This window comes from Macaca nemestrina, chromosome 3, assembly GCF_043159975.1.
Source record: "Macaca nemestrina isolate mMacNem1 chromosome 3, mMacNem.hap1, whole genome shotgun sequence".
NCBI classification, from domain to species: domain Eukaryota; kingdom Metazoa; phylum Chordata; class Mammalia; order Primates; family Cercopithecidae; genus Macaca; species Macaca nemestrina.
The window spans coordinates 136039046-136060880 of NC_092127.1; the positions used below are offsets into that span (position 1 = coordinate 136039046).

At 34.4% G+C, this 21835-nt stretch overlaps 2 protein-coding genes across 2 annotated transcripts in view; both read left to right on the forward strand.

The window, feature by feature from the left end:
* Positions 1–3465, forward strand: part of LOC105477309 (uncharacterized) — a 58202-nt gene extending 54737 nt beyond the window's left edge. Inside the window, exon 7 of the mRNA XM_071093501.1 lies at positions 189–3465. The gene's annotated coding sequence lies outside the window, so the exon portion shown is untranslated. The remainder of the gene's footprint in view (positions 1–188) is intronic.
* Positions 3340–21393, forward strand: LOC105477307 (albumin). Its single transcript, XM_011733766.3, has 15 exons — positions 3340–3465; positions 4170–4227; positions 5364–5496; positions 7335–7546; positions 8105–8237; positions 9060–9157; positions 10742–10871; positions 12172–12386; positions 13809–13941; positions 15034–15131; positions 16332–16470; positions 17250–17473; positions 18676–18808; positions 19423–19490; positions 21228–21393. Exons 1-14 carry the CDS (start codon positions 3387–3389, stop codon positions 19462–19464), a joined length of 1827 nt encoding a protein of 608 aa, XP_011732068.2. The 5' UTR covers positions 3340–3386; the 3' UTR covers positions 19465–19490; positions 21228–21393.
* The last annotated feature ends 442 nt before the right edge of the window (positions 21394–21835 follow it).

The following is a 21835-nucleotide window of genomic DNA, read 5'->3' on the forward strand; positions in this document are numbered from 1 at the left end:
CTACATAAGTTTATACACTTTTATTAGCATTATAAATACCTATATAAGTTTATACACTTTTGTTCTAACTTTTTCGGGGGGAAATGTATCTCCATAAGTGAATAAGAAGTTAAATTACTGATTATGTTTCAATTGGTTAATTTGATGCTTAACAGTCTTTCACTTTTCCACTCCTCCGTATTTTGTAGAAAGCAATGCAAGCTGTTCATGATAGGAAAGATCTGCATATGTTCATTTTATAGTAGAAAAATGGTAAGATTTTTCTGTCCCCAATTTTCTCTCCAAATGAATCAAAATTTCCTGTATTTTGGAATGACTTTGGGTAAAGTGGTTGTTTATATAGTCTCTGATAAAATATTGAGGATATTATTAGATATTGTTACATTTCCATGAATATGTTTCCCTTTATCTTTAAGAGAAAGAGAAGTATAACCTATCAGAGTGGGAGATGGTATAAAAGCTGGACTAAACGAATTGCTAGATGGAGGGCAAACCTAGTGTGAATGACTCAGTGAGAAGCTTCGGGAGTCCTGAGGGTAGCAGAAGGGTGCAGATTTAAAGTGACAGAGTGGCCAGAAAATGGGAGACTGGTTCAGAGATATTTCATCTACCTAAAAACTGTGCCATTTCATCTACCTAAAAACTGTGCCTTTTCCATCCCATCAAAGTGAATGCAAAACAAAGAACAAAAGGGTTAAAGGCTCAGGTTTAAATCCCAGGTATATGTACATTTCAATTGAGGTATTTTTTTTTTCTTTTCTAAATGATCAGTACACTGTTTTTCTTTCTAAAGAAAATACTTTTCTTAACTACTCTCTATTTTTAAACTTCTCGCACAAAGATGAGAAAACACTTAAAAATCATTGGGGCTATTTTTCTGTTTACCGAGTAAAGAGAATCTCTAAACCATATTTATAACTCTTACTCTAAATATTTGCATTTACCCTCATGCCAGAACCCGTTGATGACTGACTAAACAGAGTTTCAAAGTTTGGAGAACAGGAAATTTAGAAATAACTAACAATTATGTAGGTTTATTTCTCTCAGTATAGAATGTTCATATAGAATTAATGCCAGAGGTTTTCAGAGAAAAATGCAGATATTTTATTTTGCAAATCCAGAAGGTGCAATTGTTCAAGTATTTCTTAGTAAGAAACGTTAATGTTAAGTATGCAGATATCATTGAGAATTAAATATTTTAATTTCTAAACTATCTATTAATCTTTTAGTAGGATGCACATATGCAAAATGCCTTATTCGTACTGTAAGAAAAGATTCTTTTAGGTTTCATCAATTTTGTTTTAAAGCTGGGGCTCTTCAGTAGATATAGGAAAATCAATTCAAAGCTTCTATTCAGTCATGATGAATTTGAGATTTTTTTAGGTTTCTTTGTATGTAACAATATATTACAATATAATATTGCAGTGAAAACTAGATGGACTAATATTATTCTTTTTATTTGTTAAATTAAAAAGTATGCACAGAGTATATGCATGAGTGACAAAGGCCTGAATTTGTCAATTAGTAGCAATTATATTCAACAGTAAAGATTTTATGTTTGGGTAGGCCTTTCCCAAGGACTTCTATAAGGAAAAACCTAGGGTTGGTTACTGACTTCTAATAAATAATGCCTACAATTTCTAGGAAGTTAAAAGTTGACATAATTTATCCAAGAAATAATTATTTTCTTAATTTAGAAAGACAGAACAGTTTCTTTTTTCTTTTCAGATGTAGGTTTTTCTGGCTTTAGAAAAAAATGCTTGTTTTTCTTCAATGGAAATAATTCCACAGGCACACTTGTTTTATGTCTGTTCATCTGTAGTCAGAAAGACAAGTCTGGTATTTCCTTTCAGGACTCCCTTGAGTCATTAAAAAAAATCTTCCTATCTATCTATCTATCTATCTATCTATCTATCTATCTATCTATCTATCTATCTATCATCCATCTAGCTTTGATTTTTTCCTCTTCTGTGCTTTATTATTTAATTAGTACCCATTTCTGAAGAAGAAATAAAATGACATAAGATTATAGAAAATAATTTCTTTCATTGTAAGACTGAATAGAAAAAATTTTCTTTCATTATAAGACTGAGTAGAATAAATAATACTTTGTTAGTCTCTGTGCCTCTATGTGCCATGGAGAAATTTGACTGCCGGTTTTGACTGACTTAGTTATTTAAGTAAAATAACTGGCTTAGTACTAATTATTATTATGTAGTATCAGAGAAAGTTGTTTTTCCTACTTGTTGAGCTCAGTAGTTCTTCATATTTTGAGCGAAAGAGCAGAGGTAGGATAGCTTTTCCAAGGTAGAGATAAGAACCTTGGGTAGGGAAGGAAGATTTATGAAACATTTAAAAAATTATTCTTCCCTTGCTTTGTTTTTAGACATAATGTTAAGTTTATTTTGAAATTAAAAACAACATAAAAGAACATGTGATTTTTCTACTTATTGAAAGAGAGAATTAAATACAAAACAGGGACGGAAAGAATCCTATGCCTGGTGAAGGTCAAGGATTCCCATAACCTACAGGGAATTTGGGGTCAGCCTGTCCCATTGTATATTATGGCAAAGATAATCGTCATCTCATTTGGGTCCATTTTCCTCTTTATCTCTCCTTAACTGAAGATCCCATGTGATATACCCACACTGAATCTAAATAGCCTATCTCAGGGCCTGAATCACATGTGGGCAACAGCAGGAATGGTAACAGGGAATTTCTAAGTCCTATCTTACTTGTTATTGTTGCTATGTCTTTTTCTTAGTTTGTATCTGAGGCAACATCAGCTTTTTCAGACAGAATGGCTTCAGAATAGTAAAAAAGACACAGAAGCCCTAAAATATGTATGTATGTATAGGTGTGTGTGCATGCATGAGCACTCGTGTGTAAATTTTTCATTATAGATAAAAGCACACTTGGAATTAGCAATAGATGCAATTTGGGACTTAACTCTTTCAGTATGTCTTATTTCTAAGCAAAGTATTTAGTTTGGTTACTAATTACTAAACATTGAGAACTAAATTGCAAACACTGAGAACTAAAACGTTCAAATGGGAAATTACAGTTAAAGACCATGGTAATGAATAAAAGATACAAATCGTTTAAACTCTTATGTAAAATTTGATAAGATGTTTTACACAACTTTAATACATTGACAAGGTCTTGTGGAGAAAACAGTTCCAGATGGTAAATATACACAAGGGATTTAGTCAAACAATTTTTTGGCAAGAATATTATGAATTTTGTAATCTGTTGGGAGCCAATGAAATACAAAGATGAGTCTAGTTAATAATCTACAATTATTGGTTGAAGAAGTATATTAGTGCTAATTTCCCTCCGTTTGTCCTAGCTTTTCTCTTCTGTCAATCCCACGAGCCTTTGGCACAATGAAGTGGGTAACCTTTATTTCCCTTCTCTTTCTCTTTAGCTCAGCTTATTCCAGGGGTGTGTTTCGTCGAGATACACGTAAGAAATCCATTTTTCTATTGTTCAACTTTTATTCTATTTTCCTAGTAAAATAAAGTTTTAGTAAACTCTGCATCTTTAAAGAATTGTTTTGTCATGTATTTCTAAAATGGGATAGTATTTTGTATTTGTGAAGTCTTACAAAGTTATCTTATTAATAAAATTCAAACATCCTAGGTAAAATAAAAGGTCAGAATTGTTTAGTGGCTGTAATTTTCTTTTGCCCACTAAGGAAAGTGCAAAGTAACTTAGAGTGACTTAAACTTCACAGAACAGAGTTGAAGATTGAATTTATAACTGTCCCTAAGACCTATCCATTGCACTATGCTTTATTTAAAAGCCACAAAACCTGTGCTGTTGATCTCATAAATAGAACTTGTATTTATATTTACTTTCATTTTAGTCTGTCTTCTCAGTTGCTGTTGATATACACTAAAAGAGTATTAGATATTACCTGTTTGAATATAAAACTATAAATATCTAATAATTTTAAAAATAGTATTCTTGATAATTGAATTATTCCTCTGTTTAAAGGCAGAAGAAATAATTCACCATTATCCTGACTTTTTCTGTAGGAATCAGAGCCCAATATTTTGAAACAAATGCATAATCTAAGTCAAATGGAAAGAAATATAAAAAGTAACATTATTACTTCTTGTTTTCTTCAGTATTTAACAACCCTTTTTTTTCCTCCCCTTCCCCAGACAAGAGTGAGGTTGCTCATCGGTTTAAAGATTTGGGAGAAGAACATTTCAAAGGCTTGTAAGTTAAAATATCGATGAATCAAAGTTAATGTTTCTAATAGTGTTGTTTATTATTCTAAAATGCTTCTATTTCCTTGTCATCAGGTTCAGATTCTAAAACAGTGCTGTCTAGTAGAGTTTTCTGCATTGAGGAAGATATTCTGTATCTGGGCAATCCAATAAGGTAGTCACTGGTCACATGGCTATTGAGTACTTCAAATATGACAAGTGCAACTGAGAAACAAAAACTTAAATCGTATTTAATTATAGTTAATTTGAATGTATATAGTCACATGTGGCTAATGGCTACTGCATTGGACAGTACAGCTCTGGAACTTGCTTGGTGGAAAGGACTTTAATATAGGTTTCCTTTGGTGGCTTACCCACTAAATCTTCTTTACATAGCAAACACTCCTGTGCTGAGTTGGGAATATTTAAATATTTTTTAATCTAGTAAAAAATGAGAAAATAGTTTGTTTTTAAAAAGTCTACCTAATCCTACAGGCTAATTAAAGAGATGTGTGGGGATCAGGTGCTGTGGTTCACACCTGTAATCCCAGCACTTTGGAAGGCTGATGCAGGAGGATTGTTTGAGCCCAGGAGTTCGAGACCAGCCTGGGCAAGTCTCTGAAAAAAAAAGAAAAAATTAGTCAGACATGGTGGCACGTGCTTGTAATCCTAGCTACCGAGGAGGCTGAGGTAGAAGGATCGCTTGGACCTGAGGGGTCAAGGCTACAGTGAGCCACGATTGTGCCACTGCACTCCAGCCTGGGTGACAGAGTGAGACCTTGTCTCAAAAAAGGAAAAGTGTGGGATTTGTTTTAGTTTTAAGTAATTCTAAGGATTTTTAAAATGCCTAGTCTTGACAATTAGATCTATTTGGCATAAAATTTGCTTGCTTGATCTATGTGTGTGCATCTACTGACACACGCATGCATATAAACATCAGGGAACTACCATCCTCTTTGCCTAGGAAGCCACACATGCCTATCTAGGCCTCAGATCATACCTGATATGAATAGGCTTTCTGGATAATGGTGAAGAAGATGTATAAAAGATAGAACATATACCCATACATGATTTGTTCTCTAGCATAGCAATCTGTTACATATTAAAGTTTTATTACACTACATTTTTCTACATCCTTTGTTTCAGGGTGCTGGTTGCTTTTTCTCAGTATCTTCAGCAGTGTCCATTTGAAGAGCATGTAAAATTAGTGAATGAAGTAACTGAATTTGCAAAAACATGTGTTGCTGATGAGTCAGCTGAAAATTGTGACAAATCACTTGTAAGTACATTCTAATTTTGGAGATTCTTCATGCTGTTTGAAGTAATCCCAAGCATTTCAAAGGAATTTTTTTTTTTTTTTTTTTTTTTTTAGTTTTCTCAGTGATTATTAAACATCCCGATTTGTAAGAAACACTCAAAAGTTGCTCATAGACTGATAAGCCATTGTTTCTTTTGGGATAGAGATGCTTTAGCTATGCCCACAGTTTTAAAATCATTTCTTTATTGAGACCAAACACAATAGTCATGGTGTATTTAAATGGCAATTTGTCATTTGTAGATACCTCTTTTTAAAATTTGAGGTTTGGTTTTCTTTTGTAGAGGCTAATAGGGATATGATAGCATGTATTATTTATTTATTTATCTTATTTTATTATGGTAAGAACCCTTAACGTGAGATCTACCCCCTTACATTTTTAAGTGTACAATCTGTTATTGTTAACTATGGGTACACTGTTGTACAGCTTCCTCATCTTACTTTATTAAAACTTTGTGTCCATTGATTAGTAACCCCTCATTTCCTCCTCCCCCAGCCACTGGAAACCATCATTATACTCTTTGATTCTATGAGTTTGACTATTTTAGCTACCTCATATAAGTGATATCATGTACTGTTTATCTTTTTGTGACTGACTTATTTCCCTTAGCATAATGCATTCAAAGTCCAACCATGTTGTTGCCTATTGCAGTATTTCCTTCTTTTCAAGACTGAATAATATTCCAGTGCATGTGTATACCACATTTTCTTTATCCAGTAATGTGTTGATGGACATTTAGGTTGGTTTTCTACATCTTGACTATTATGGATAGTGTGGAAATGAACACAGGAGAGCTACCATCTCTTAGAGATGATAGCATGCTTTTTGTCATCAGAAAACACCAACTGATTTCTATGCTAATTTTGTTACCTGGGTGGAATAATAATACAGCTGTATATTCCTCATTTTAGATATCTTTGTATTTTTACACACAATAAAAAAGTAGAGTACTTAGTCATGTTGAAGAATTTTAAATTTTTAGTATTTCCAGATCAATCTTCAAGGACAGGTTTATCTTTCTCTTACCACTCAATCTATATATACTTCTTGTGGGCAAGGCGAGTTTTATCACTGGAGCCTTTCCCCTTCTTATTATGTACCTCTCCCTCACAGCAGAGTCAGGACTTTAACTTTACACAATACTGTGGCGCAACATAAGAATTCTTAAAAATACATAGAAAAATTAATAAATTCTGTCTAGAGTAGTATATTTTCCCTGGGGTTACAGTTACTTTCATAATAAAAATTAGAGATAAGGAAAGGACTCATTTATTGGAAAGTGATTTTAGATAACATTTCTAGAAGAAAAATATCTACATCTTAATAGTCACTTAATATATGATAGATTGTGTTACTCCTCAGTTTTCAACAGCATATACTAAAAACTGGCTCTCTAGAAAGGGGGCAGATGAAATGAGAAACTATTTGAATGTTTTTTTGCCCTAGGTGAATTCAAATGCTGCTTAGAAGCTTATTTTCCCTTGATTTCTGTTATAATGATTGCTCTTACCCTTTAGTTTTAGGTTTTGAAATAGGAGTCATATAACTTTCCTTAAAGCTATTGACTGTCTTTTTGCCCTGTTTTATTCACCATAGTTATAGTGTGACAGTTAATTCTTATGAAAATTATATAGAGATGGTTAAATCATTGGAAACTCTAAACCTGGGTTGGGAGGAAAAGCGGATTTTTAAATAATTTCCTCACCAAGCTTAACCAGTATATTAAATCCTTTCTACTGTTCTTTGGCTATAAAGAAAAAAGGTATTGTCCAGCAACTGAAACCTGCTTTCTTCCATTTAGCATACTCTTTTTGGAGACAAATTATGCACAGTCGCAACTCTTCGTGAAACCTATGGTGAAATGGCTGACTGCTGTGCAAAACAAGAACCTGAGAGAAATGAATGCTTCCTGCAACACAAAGATGACAACCCGAACCTCCCCCCATTGGTGAGACCAGAGGTTGATGTGATGTGCACTGCTTTTCATGATAATGAAGCGACATTTTTGAAAAAGTAAGTAATCGGATGTTTATACTTCAAAATTAAAAAGCATGGAGCAACTCCATAGGCCAACACTCTATAAAAATTACCATAACAAAAATATTTTCAACATTAAGACTTGGAAGTTTTGTTATGATGATTTTTTAGAGAAGTAGTATTTGATACCACAAAATTCTACACAGCAAAAAATATGATCAAAGATATTTTGAAGTTTATCGAAACAGGATACAACCTTTCTGAAAAATTTAAGATAGACATATTTAATGTATTATGAAGATATTTATATATAGTTGTCATAATTGATTTCGTTTTAGTCAGCAACATTATATTGCCAAAATTTAACCATTTAGGCACACACACACACACACACACACACGCACACACAAACTTAACCCTTTTTTCCACAGACTTAAAGAATGTCAAAGACGAGACCATCATGTGCAAATTGAGCTTAACTGGTTAATTAGATATATTTGGATTTTGGAGGTTCTGGGGAGAATGTCAATTGCAATTATTTCTGTAATACTGTCTGCTATAGAAAAGTGACTGTTTTTCTTTTTCAAAATGTAGATACTTATATGAAGTTGCCAGAAGACATCCTTACTTTTATGCCCCAGAACTCCTTTTCTTTGCTGCAAGGTATAAAGCTGCTTTTGCAGAATGTTGTCAAGCTGCTGATAAAGCTGCCTGCCTCTTACCAAAGGTATTGTGCGAAAGAAGAGAAAAAAGGAGTTCATAATCCCACCTGATTTTGTCCATTTTGTGGCTAGATTTCGGGAAACTGAGTGTCTGATATAAACTTCCCGACATGGCCAAAAAAGCCTTCCTCTTATCTTTCTTGAAAATCTTTCATCTTTGAAGGCCTACACTCTCATTTCTTCTTTTAAGATTTGCCAATGATGATCTGACAGAGGTCATCACTGTGCATGTGTTTAAAGATTTCACCACTTTTTATGGCAGTGATCACTATAGTGAAACACTGAAACTTGTTGGTCAAATTGCACAGCAAGGGGCCACAGTTCTTGTTTGTCTTTTCATGATCATTTTTATTAGGGAGGGAATTCAAAGTGGAGACTTTTACTGCATCTAGATGCCTGAGTTCATGCATTCATTCCATAAATATATATTATGGAATGCTTTATTTTCTTTTCTGAGGAGTTTACTGATGTTGATGGAGGAGAGACTGAAATGAATTATACACAAAATTTAAAAATTAGCAAAATTGCAGTCCCTGGGATATTAGTGTACTCTTTCTCTGACTTTTCTCCCACTTTTAAGACTCTTTTCCCTGCCAATGTTTCCAGTTAGTTTCTAACTGCGTAGGTAATTCCGCTATGACCAGAATGATCCAATGATCTTTCCTTTTCTTACAGAACAAAATCGTTATTCACCAAAAGGAGTACTTGGGAATTTAGGCATAAATTATGTCTTCCAAATTTAATTTGGCAGTTTCATCTGAGCTTATGAAAGAGTGTTTTATGTAGTATTTTTCTTCTAATTTTCACCAAATTATTCCTTTTTGTAGCTTGATGAACTTCGGGATCAAGGGAAGGCTTCATCTGCCAAACAGAGACTCAAGTGTGCCAGTCTCCAAAAATTCGGAGACAGAGCTTTCAAAGCATGGTAAATATTTTTGAACATAGTTAACATCTTTATAATGATGTAAATGATAATGCTTCAGTGACAAAATTGTACATTTTTATGCATTTTGCAAAGTGCTGTCAAATACATTTCTTTGGTTGTCTAAAAGGTAAAACTCTAATAGAGGTAAAAATCAAATATCAATGTCAATTTGACATTATTTTTAATCTTTTCTAAATCGTCAAATAATTTAGAGGATACTATCCTTTGTGGCCTAAAAAAGGGGACAGATATTTAAATTCTATTTATTTATGAAAACTTGGACTCTTATTCTAATGGTTCATTATTTTTATAGAGCTGTAGGCATGGTTCTTTAATTTTTTTAAAGTTATTTTTAATTTTTGTGGATACATGGTAGTTATACATATTTACGGGGTATATGAGATATTTTGATACAAGTATACAACATATATAATCCCTTTATTTAATTTTATCTTCCTCCCAATGATCTAAAACTATTTGCTTGTCCTTTTTTGTCTTATAGTTAAGTTCAGTCGCCAACTAAGCTGAAGTTACTTCTTATTTTTGCATAACTCCAGCTCTGATCTTCATCTCATGTTTTTGCCTGAGCCTCTGTTTTCATATCACTTAGTTGGTTCTGGGAGCATACTTTAATAGCCATGTCAAGAAAAATACTAGCTGCCCCCTCACCCTCACTCCTTACCTATTAGTCAACAGCAAATCAACACAACAGAAGACAAAATGAAAATAACAGACGTTATGCATGCTCTCTAGAAACTGTCAATTGAACTGTATTTGCTCATCATTCCTACCATCTACACCACCAAAATAAACCAAGTTTATAAACAAAACAACCCCAACATAAAATTATACACAGATAAACAGGCAATGATTGATTTTTGGGAAAAAAGTCTTCTTTACCCGATTTTGGCAACTGTGAAATGACTAGAGAATGAAGAAAATTAGACGTTTACATCTTGTCATAGAGTTTGAAGATAGTGCTGGATCTTTCTTTTTATAAGTATGATCAATAAAAACTCCCTCATTATGTTGAAGTTATAAGATTTCTTTTCTAAGAGACCTATAGAAGTCAGAAAGAATGTGTTTCAATTGAGAAAAAAGATAATTGGAGTTTGTGTAGTACTTCCTAGATTATAAAATGCTTTTGTATGTATTATCTAATTTAATCCTCAAAAGAATTCTTCAATTTAGCATGTTGTCATGGCACTGCAGAGGCTAAAGCGCAGAGAGGCTGAGCCCTCTGCTAACAAGTCCTGCTGCTAACAAGTGATAAAGCCAGAGCTGGAAGTCACATCTGGACACCAAACCTGATGCTTCTCAGCCTGTTACCCCTTTTAGAGTTCCTTTTTTATTTCTGCTTTTATGACTTACTAGATTTCTACCCACCACACACACACTCTTAAATGGATGATTCTGCCCTAAGGAAAAATGATTACCGTTTGGTTCAGAACTAGAACTAATGAATTTTAAAAAATATTTCTGTATGTCCATTTTGAATTTTCTTTTGAGAAATAGTATTTGCCTAGTGCTTTCATATAAAATATTGCATGATAATACCATTTTGATTGGCGATTTTCTTTTTAGGGCAGTAGCTCGCTTGAGCCAGAAATTTCCCAAAGCTGAGTTTGCAGAAGTTTCCAAGTTAGTGACAGATCTTACCAAAGTCCACACGGAATGCTGCCATGGAGATCTGCTTGAATGTGCTGATGACAGGGTAAAGAGTCATCGACATGCTCTTTGGTAGCTTGCAAACTCAAGTTGGTAGAATGGATGCGTTTGGTATCATTAGTGATAGCTGACAGTGGGTTGAGACTGTCTTCTGTGCTTTTGTCTGCCCTATCTTCAATCTTTCCGTGCCTATGGTGGTGATACCTTTCTGTTTTTAACCTGGCTATAAATAACCTGATAAACCCATTCACTGATTTGTAACTCCTTTCACTCATGCTCTAACTGTAAATAAAGGCTTAAACTGAAGTAGAACAGTTACAAGGTTCTACTTGGCAGAACATCTGCAAGGTAGATGTCTAAGAAGATTTTTCTTTTCTTTTCTTGAGACAGAGTTTCACTCTTGTTGCCCAGGCTGGAGTGCAATGGTGTGATTGTGGCTCAGCGCAACCTCTGCCTCCTGGGTTCAAGTGATTCTCATGCCTCAGCCTCCCAAGTAGCTGGGATTACATGCATGCGCCACCATGCCTGGCTAATTTTGTATTTTTAGTAGAGGCGGGATTTCATCATGTTGTCCAGGCTGGTCTCGAACTCCTGACCTCAGGTGATCCACCACCTCGGCCTCCCAAAGTGCTGGGATTACAGGCATGAGCCATCGTACTCGGCCTAAGAAGATTTTTTGAGGGAGGTAGGTGGACTTGGAGAAGATCACTACTTGAAGATATTTTTGGAAATGACGTATTTTTCTTCTCTATATTCTTTCCCTTAATTAACTGTCTTTGTTAGACGTGCAAATATTTGGAATGATATCTCTTTTCTCCAAACTTATAATATTTTCTTTCTCCCTTTCTTCAAGATTAAACTTATGGGCAAATACTAGAATCCTAATCTCTAATCTCTCGTGGCACTTTCTGGAAAATTTAAGGCAGCTATTTTATGTATGTAAGCAGGGTCTATGGCTATGATCTTGACTCATTTTTCAAAAATCTTCCATATTTTATTTGGTTATTTGGTTTCAAAAGGCCTGCACTTAATTTTGGGGAGATTATTTGGAAAAACAGCATTGAGTTTTAATGAAAAAACTTAAATGACCTAACAGTAGAAACATAAAATTAATAAATAACTGAGCTGAGCACCTGCTACTGATTAGTCTATTTTAATCAAGTGGGAATGTTTTTGTAGTCCTATCTACATCTCCAGGTTTAGGAGCAAACAGAGTATGTTCATAGAAGGCACATGTGTATGGTCTTAGAATACAATGAATATGTTCTGCCAATTTAATAAAGGTCTGAGGAGAATGTATAGCAATGTCAATTCGTGTTGAACAATTTCCACCAACTTACTTATAGGCGGACCTTGCCAAGTATATGTGTGAAAATCAAGATTCAATCTCCAGTAAACTGAAGGAATGCTGTGATAAACCTCTGTTGGAAAAATCCCACTGCCTTGCCGAAGTGGAAAATGATGAGATGCCTGCTGACTTGCCTTCATTAGCTGCTGATTATGTTGAGAGTAAGGATGTTTGCAAAAACTATGCTGAGGCAAAGGATGTCTTCCTGGGCATGTAAGTAGATAAGAAATTATACTTTTATAGCTTTGGTGTGACTTCACAATTTAGGAGGATGGTCTAGGCTTTTCTGTGGAATTGCTACAATTTCCCTGCTGCCCAGAATGTTTCTTCATCCTTCCCTTTCCCAGCCTTTAACAATTTTTGAAATAGTTAATTAGTCAAATACATTATCATAAAATAATATATGCTCATGGCAAAAGCTCAACATTCCTTACTCCTTAGGGATATTTCTGAAAATACCTCTAGAAACATTTTGTGTATATATAAATTATGTATACTTCATTCATTCATTCCAGGTGTAGTTCTTGAACATCTATGTGTGTGACTACGTATTGCCTGTCTGTCTGACTAATCTAATCTAATCTAATCTAGTCTATCTATCTAATCTATACAATGGTAGCAAAGAAGTATAAAAAGAAATATAGAGTCTGACATCAAGTGCTTTATATTTGGTGAAAAGACTGGAAGTTCAGTATAATGGCAATATGGTATGAAACTCAATTACAAAATAAATGTTTATATATTATCAGAAAGTGTGGTGATAAAGTTTGCATTTTTGTTGTTGGATTATGATAACATACTATGCACTAAATAATATTTCATAAAATTATGTACCTTACAAGATTTCACTCATACAGAGAAGAAACAGAGTATTTTAAGAACATATCTCTACCCATCTATCAAAATCCTTTTGAGATGTAGTTTAAATCAAACAAAATATTAATAAAAATAACAGGTGTCATTCATCAAAGACTTCATATGTGCAAGCAGTGTGTGCTTTGTGTAGATTATGTCATGTAGTTATCATAATCCACCTTCTGGGACAGATAACATTTTTTTTTTTGAGACAGAGTTTTCCTCTTGTTGCCCAGGCTGGAGTGCAATGGCGCCATCTTGGCTCACCGCAACCTCTACCTCCCAGGTTCAAATGATTCTGCTGCCTCAGCCTCCCGAGTAGCTAGGATTACAGGCACGCACCACCATGCCTGGCTAATTTTGTATTTTTAATAGAGACAGGGTTTCACCATGCTGGTCAGGCTGGTCTAAAACTCCTGACATCAGGTGATTTGCCTGCCTCAGCCTCCTGAAGTGCTGAGACTACAAGTATGAACCACGGCGCCCAGCCGACAAATACTATTGTTATCTTGTTATCTCCATTCTACCGAGAAGGAGACGAAGGCTCTGATCATTTAAATAAGTTGCCTAAGGTGATGCAGTAATATAAGTGGCAGAGCTAGGAATTGAGCCTTGGTAACTTTAACTCTGGACCCCAAGTCCTTAGCTACTAAGCTTTACTGCATGGGGTTTAGTCAAATTAAGACTTTTGGAATATGAGTTACTTTTGAAGTTAGCTTTGTGATTTTTTTTTGGTGCTCATTTGTCCAACAAAGTCTATTTTATTTTCATCTTAATTAGGTTTTTGTATGAATATGCAAGAAGGCATCCTGATTACTCTGTCATGCTGCTGCTGAGACTTGCCAAGGCATACGAAGCCACTCTAGAGAAGTGCTGTGCCGCTGCAGATCCTCATGAATGCTATGCCAAAGTGGTAGGTTTATTGTTGGAAAAAAATGTTGTTCTTTGACTGATTATTCCAATAATGAGAAAGAAAAATAATGCAAGAATGTAAAATGATATACAGTGCAATTTAGATCTTTTCTTGAGATGGTTTCAATTCTGCAATCTTAAACATGATAGAAAAAGTAGCCTTAGAATGATTAACAAAATTTAGACTAGTCTAGAATAGAAAGATCTGAGTAGAGCAATCTCTGTGGAATTTTGATCTTTTTTTCTCTTTTTCACAATCCTGAGAACAAAATAACTTAAAGTAAATTTAACTGTTAATTAGAAGATACTTAACTTAGATGTAAAGTGAGTTAACCTGATCCCAGGACTAATCAAGTACTAGAATTAGTATCTTCAGGCAAATTATAGAACCTGTTCCTTTAGAAGATTTTCAAATCTTTTTGAGAATGTTTAGGAGTAGTTCTACAGGAAATTAAGTTAGGAGAGGAAATCTGTTCTGGAGGACTTTTAGGGTTCCCACTAGCATATGTAATGGTTTCCAAACTATTCAGAATCAGATAAAACTCATTTTTTCCTCTGTCAAGAAGCTACTAGATGCCAGGCACCATGCACGACCAATGACCAAGGTAAAATCTCTCATTTTGGAGAGCCCAGAATCTAACTAGAAAGGTGAACTAATAATAATAATATGTATAATCATAGCCATAACTTATTAAACTTTTATTACACGCAAGGCACTGTTTAATTTCATTAGCTTAACTGGTTTACAGAGCAGCTCTATGAGATGAGTACCATCTTTGCCCTCTTTTAGGGATAAGGATTCTGAAATGTGGAGATGGTAAGTAAAATTGCACAATTGAAGAATGAGTTAGATAACTTGGCTCAAATACTGGTCATTGAACTTCAGAGCCTGAATATTCTTAGCCACTTACATGATGCAAGCCCACCAAATAAATCGTTTGAATGTAATGTGACAGCGTGGCATTGATAGTCATCTGTTTGTGTGGCTTTGAGTAGAAAGGAGAAAGGATATCATTCTGACCAGAGGGGTGAAGAACAACCTGCATCTGATCCTCAGGCATAATACTATCAACACAATTCTTCTATGTTTCAGTTTGATGAATTTCAACCTCTTGTGGAAGAGCCTCAGAATTTAGTCAAACAAAATTGTGAACTTTTTGAGCAGCTTGGAGAATACAAATTCCAGAATGCGTAAGTAATTTTTATTGATTGATTTTTGATCAATTCGTAATTATTTAAGACTTAATATATGAGCCACCTAGCATAAAACTTGTAAGAATGAGAATACATTACATATTTCTAATCACTCTTTGTCAAGAAAGATAGGAGAGGAGAGATAAAATAGTTGATGGGGTGGAGAGGCCTATATTTGAATGTAGTCTAAAAATTGTTCTCTTAAGACTGGAAGTATGTAGACTGGGAGGGTAAATACGAAATCTTGGTATATCGAACTGAGGATGTCCCTTGAAGGTTAAGAAATAGTTAATGGGCAAATAGAACATGGCAATATTTTGTAGAGCAGGAAGTAGTAGAGCAGGAAGTAGTAGGCCTTGAATAGCAGTCGCTCAAAAAGTAATATGTGAGCTGAACACAAAATGTAACAAATGAATTTAGATTCATGTTTGAATATTAAATTCAGGTTGTTTGGGGGATGCACCTAGTGTCTGATGGTTAAACCTTGTGTTTCTGTGGAATTTCCCTCCATGGAAGAGACAGAGACAGAATGGCTTGTGGACTAATGTCCCAATTCAATAGAACTTTATCTATGAAGGTTAAAAACAAGAAGAGATATGTTATACAGTAGATATTTATTGTGTGGCTTATACACATAGTGCTCTTCTGATTATTGGTTTTAGGGATAATAACAGTGAACAAGACATAGTTTCTTTCCTCAAGTAGATTACATAGATTGACTTTTAATGGTGACTGGCATTCTTAATACATGATTATTATATATTAGGTACCATGTCAGATTAATTATAATACTTTACTACTTTTAATTTAACCCTTGAACTATCCCTATTGAGTCAGATATATTTCCTTCCATTTTCTACTTGTATCTTTCAAGTTTAGCACATGCTGATATATATGAAGCTCTCTCCAGGTTTTATTGAAAGAAGAAATTAATAAATTTATTAATGTCACTGAAGTAGGTAACTCACTTTCCCAAGATTATACAAGTAGTACAGGTGGAACTCAAAGCCAGGTTTGACTAGTTGTTCAGGAGAAAGTTTTCTCCCCTCCACTAACCCACTACTCTGCAGATGGAGATAATATGATGAATGGAATATAAGAACATCTTAGTTGATTCCGGCCAAGTGTTCTCTGTTTTATCTACTATGGTAGACAGTTTCTTGCCTTGCTGAAAACACATGGACTTCTTTTTTTCAGGCTATTAGTTCGTTACACCAAGAAAGTACCCCAAGTGTCAACTCCAACTCTTGTAGAGGTCTCAAGAAACCTAGGAAAAGTGGGTGCCAAATGTTGTAAACTTCCTGAAGCAAAAAGAATGCCCTGTGCAGAAGACTATGTGAGTCTTTAAAAAATATAATAAATTAATAATGAAAAAATTTTACCTTTAGATATTGATAATGCTAGCTTTCATAAGCAGAAGGGAGTAATGTGTGTGTGCATATTTGTGTGCGTGTGTGCATGTATGCATGTGTATTTGTGATATTGGCAGCCAGGGTCCCAAAGATTATATATATATATTTTTAATATTATATATATTTCATATATTTATTATATATAAATATAATATATTTATTATATATAATATATAATATATTAATTATATATTACCAATACATTATATATTTATATATTAATTAGTTATTAATAATATATAATATTGCATACTATATTATTTTAAATATAATTAATATTATATATTAATATATACTTAATATTATATATTAAGTATATAATTAATTATATATTAATATGTTAATGCAATGCAGTATTATGTAAACTAATTAATAATATGTATTAATAATATATTAATAATATACAATATATAAATAATATATTATATATAATAAATATGCATATTTATTATATATAAATACATGTATGTATATATATTTTGAGATGGAGTCTGGCTCTGTTGCCCAGGCTGGAGTGCAGTAGTGCCATCTCGGCTCACTGCAACCTCTGCCTCCTGGGTTCAAGTGATTCTCCTGCCTCACCCTCCCGAGTAGCTGGGACTACAGGCACGTGTCACCATACCCAGCTAATTTTTTTTTATTTTTAGTAGAAAATTTTCAGCTTCGCGTCTTTTGAATTTCTGCTCTCCTGCCTGTTCTTTAGCTGTCCGTGGTCCTGAACCGGTTATGTGTGTTGCATGAGAAAACGCCAGTAAGCGAGAAAGTCACCAAATGCTGCACGGAATCCTTGGTGAACAGGCGACCATGCTTTTCTGCTCTGGAACTCGATGAAGCATATGTTCCCAAAGCGTTTAATGCTGAAACATTCACCTTCCATGCAGATATGTGCACACTTTCTGAGAAGGAGAAACAAGTCAAGAAACAAACGTGAGGAGTATTTCATTACTGCACGTGTTTGTAGTCTTGATAGCAAGAACTGTCAGTTCAAATTAGCAACATTTTCCTGAAGTAGTGATTATATTTCTTAGAGGAAAGTATTGGAGTGTTGCCCTTATTATGCTGATAAAAGAACCCAGAAAGAAATGAATAACTTTTTAAAGACAAAATCCTCTGTTATAATATTGCTAAAATTATTCAGAGTAATATTGTGGATTAAAGCCACAGTAGAATAACATCTTAGGCCATGTTCAGTAGAAAAAGATGAACAATTAACTGATAAATTTGTGCACATGGCAAATTAGTTAGTAGGAGCCATAGGATAATTTATTTCTAGATGTAAATAATTATTTTAAGTTTGCGCTATGGTGGACCCACACATGAAACAAACCCTCAAGCTGTGACTTTTGAGAATGAGACTTGGATAAAAAAGCATCTAGAAATGCAAGCCCTGAAGCTCAACTCCCTATTGCTATCACAGGGGTTATAATTGCATGAAATTTAGCTATAGAGAGTTGCTGTTATCTCTTGTGGGCTGTAATCATGGTCTAGGCTTAAGAGTAATACTGCAAAATCTGTCACGTCCACACAAATCTCTCCCTGGCATTGTTGTCTTTGCAGATGTCAATGAAAGAGAACCGGCAGCTCCCATGAGTTTGGATAGCCTTGTTTTCTATAGCCTCCCCACTACTAGCTTTGAATGGAGCGAAGTTTAAGAACCAACTATAAAGATTCTCATCTTTATAGATGAGAAAAATTTTAAATAAAATCCAGGATAATTAAACTTTTAAGGATCGTTTTTAGCTCTTAAGTAGCTGTAAAACTCAATATGACATAATGTGGCACTTCCAAAATCTGAATAATATATAATTGTAATGACATACTCTTTCCAGAGATTTACTGAAAAGAGATTTGTTGACACTACATAACGTGATGAGTGGTTTATACTGATTGTTTCAGTTGATCTTCCTACCAACTCCATGAAGGTGAATTTTATTATCCTCATCAGGCAGATGAGTATATTGAGACTTGCAGTGGTATGCCTGAGCCCCAAACTATTCAGAGTTGCATGGCTCCAAAATTTGTAATCTTAAATGATGGGACTACCATCCTTACTATCTCCATTTTTCTTATATGTGAGTAATGTTTTTTCTGTTTGTTTGTTTTTTTTTCTTTTTTCCATTCAAACTCAGTGCACTTGTTGAGCTCGTGAAACACAAGCCTAAGGCAACAAAAGAGCAACTGAAAGGTGTTATGGATAATTTCGCAGCTTTTGTAGAGAAATGCTGCAAGGCTGATGATAAGGAGGCCTGCTTTGCCGAGGAGGTACTACAGTTCTCTTCATTTTAATATGTCCAGTATTCATTTTTGCATGTTTGGTTAGGCTACGGCTTAGGGATTTATATATCAAAGGAGACTTTGTACAAGTGGGACAGGGATCTTATTTTACAAACAATTGTCTTACAAAATGAATAAAATAACACTTTGTTTTTATCTCCTGCTCTATTGTGCCATACTATTAAACGTTTATAATGCCCGTTCTGTTTCCAAATTTGTGATACTTATGAATATTAATAGGAATATTTGTAAGGCCTAAAATATTTTGATTATGAAATCAAAACATTAATTTATTTAAACATTTTCATGAAAAGTGGTGGTTTGTGGTTTAGTTGATTTTATAGGTTAGTGGGAGAATTTACATTCAAATGTCTAAATCACTTAAAATTGTCCCTTATGGCCTGACAGTATTTTTTTTTAATTCCTTTGGGAACAACTATGTCCGTGAGCTTCCATCCAGAGATTATAGTAGTAAATTGGAATTGAAGGATATGATGCACGTGAAATCACTTTGCAATCATCAATAGCTTCATAAATGTTAATTTTGTATCCTAATAGTAATGCTAATATTTTCCTAACATCTGTCATGTCTTTGTATTCAGGGTCCAAAATTTGTTGCTGCAAGTCAAGCTGCCTTAGCCTAAAAACATCACAATTAAGAACATCTCAGGTAACTATATTTTGAATTTTTTAAAAAAGTTATTATTAAAATAGCAAAGATTGACTGACGATTTCCAAGAGCCATACAGACCAGCACCAACCACTATTCTAAACTATTTATATATGTACATATTAGCTTTTAAAATTCTCAAAATAGTTGCTGAGTTGGGAACCACTATTATTTCTATTTTGTAAATGAGAAAATGAAGATAAACATCAAAGCATAGGTTAAATAATTTTCCAAAGGGTCAAAATTCAAAATTCAAACCAAAGTTTCAGTGTTGCCCATTGTCCTATTTTGACTTATATGATGTGGCACACAGAGCCATCCAAGTAAGTGATGGCTCAGCAGGAGAATACTCTGGGAATTAGACTGAACCATATGTAAGAGTGCTTTATAGGGCAAAAACAGTTGAATATCAATGATTTCACATGGATCAACCTAATAGTTCAACTCATCCTTTCCGTTGGAGAATATGATGGATCTACCTTCTGTGAACTTTATAGTGAACCATCTGCTATTACATTTTCAATTTGTCAACATGCTGAACTTTAATAGGACTTATTTTCTTATGACAAAAGGGCCCACTTTAAAATGTGGATCTTTGAACATAAACATGTTTCACCCACTTTGTTTATAATATTTTGGGAGAATTGAAAAACAGAATAACAACAAAACATGTTTTTGTTAAAAATAAGTTATTCAACTACTTTAAAAAAAATAGAGATCGGGGGTGGGGTGGTATCTCTATGTGGCCCAGGCTGGTCTCAAACTCCTGGGCTCAGGCAATCCTCCCACCTCAGCCCGACCCAAAAAGTTCTGTGATTACAGATGTGAGCCACCACGCTTGGCTTCAACTACTTTTTAAACATGAATTATTTTCATATTTTCCAATTTGACTGTGATGTCTATTCCACTACTATGATTTAACTTCCTCTTTGCCCATGTGATAATATCTGCATATTATGCATTCAGGCATGAAAGAAACTTTGAATCTCCACAAATTTGGTCGTGTGAAAATGTGACTTGTTTTGGTGCTCAGTGGAAAGATTTTCTTCATAGGGTTCTAACTTTGAGAAGATACGTTTTTGGCCAGGCGCGGTGGCTCACACCTATAATCCCAGCACTTGGGGAGGCCAAGGCAGGTGGATCATGAGGTGAAGAGATCTAGACCATCCTGGCCAACATGATGAAACCCCGTCTCTACTAAAAATACAAAAATTAGCCAGCCGTGGTGGCACGCACCTGTAGTCCCAGCTACTCAGGAGGCTGAAGGAGGAGAATCGCTTGAACCCGGGAGGCAGAGGTTGCATTGAGCTGAGATTGCACCACTGCACTCTAGCCTGAAGACAAAGTGAGACTCTGTCTCAAAAAAAAAAAAAAAAAAAAAAAAAAAAAATAGAGAAGACACCTTTTTGCTTGTGATAACTTAGATGAGAAGTAGGGGTTGAGTAAATAACTCCAAGGAGTGATGATGAAAAGCCTCTGACTTTGAAGCTTGAGGAGTCTGATGGCACCAATAGTGTTCCCTTTCACCAATGGCAAAAAAGGAACTTAACATCTATTGGTGTGTCCCCTTGTCTACCCCCACAGAAGGAAAATTCAGCAGCCATAAGTCTAAGGCAGGCTTAACTTGTTTTCACTTATTGCAGAAAGATGATCTAAGTAATATGGCATTTATTTTAATAGATTTGAAAAACACATGCCATTTTACAAATAAGACATATTTGTCCTTTTGTTTTCCAGCCTACCATGAGAACAAGAGAAATAAAATGAAGATCAAAAGCTTATTCATCTGTTTTTCTTTTTCATTGGTATAAAGCCAACACCCTGTCTAAAAAACTATAAATTTCTTTAATCATTTTGCCTCTTTTCTCTGTGCTTCAATTAATAAAAAATGGAAAGAATCTAATACAGTGGTCCAGCACTGTTATTTTTCAAAGGTGTGTTGCTATCCTGAAAATTCTGTAGGTTCTGTGGAAGTTCCCGTGCTCTCTCTTATTCCACTTCAGTAGAGGATTTCTAGTTTCTTGTGGGCTAATTCAATAAAACATTAATACTCTTCTAAGTTATGGATTATGAACATTCAAAATAGTATTTTGACATTATGATAATTCTGAATAAAAGAACAAAAAGTATAAGTAAGGAATATAAAACATGACTTTTACCTTAGAAAAAACAATTCTGAAATTCATACGGAATCAAAAAAGAGCCTGCAGAACCAAAGTAAGACCAAGCAAAAAGAACAAATTACCTGATCAAACTACACTATAAGGCCATAGTCACCAAAACAGCAAGGTACTGGTATAAGAATAGGCACATAGACCAATGGAACAGAATAGAGAACCCAGAAA

Bases quoted from the DNA above. Each gene is read 5' to 3' on its own strand.
- LOC105477307 (XM_011733766.3), top strand. From the start codon at position 3,387: ATGAAGTGGGTAACCTTTATTTCCCTTCTCTTTCTCTTTAGCTCAGCT. The intron at 9,158-10,741 runs GTAAATATTTTT...TTTTCTTTTTAG, and splicing joins GACAGAGCTTTCAAAGCATG to GGCAGTAGCTCGCTTGAGCC. The intron at 17,474-18,675 runs GTGAGGAGTATT...ATTCAAACTCAG, and splicing joins AAACAAGTCAAGAAACAAAC to TGCACTTGTTGAGCTCGTGA.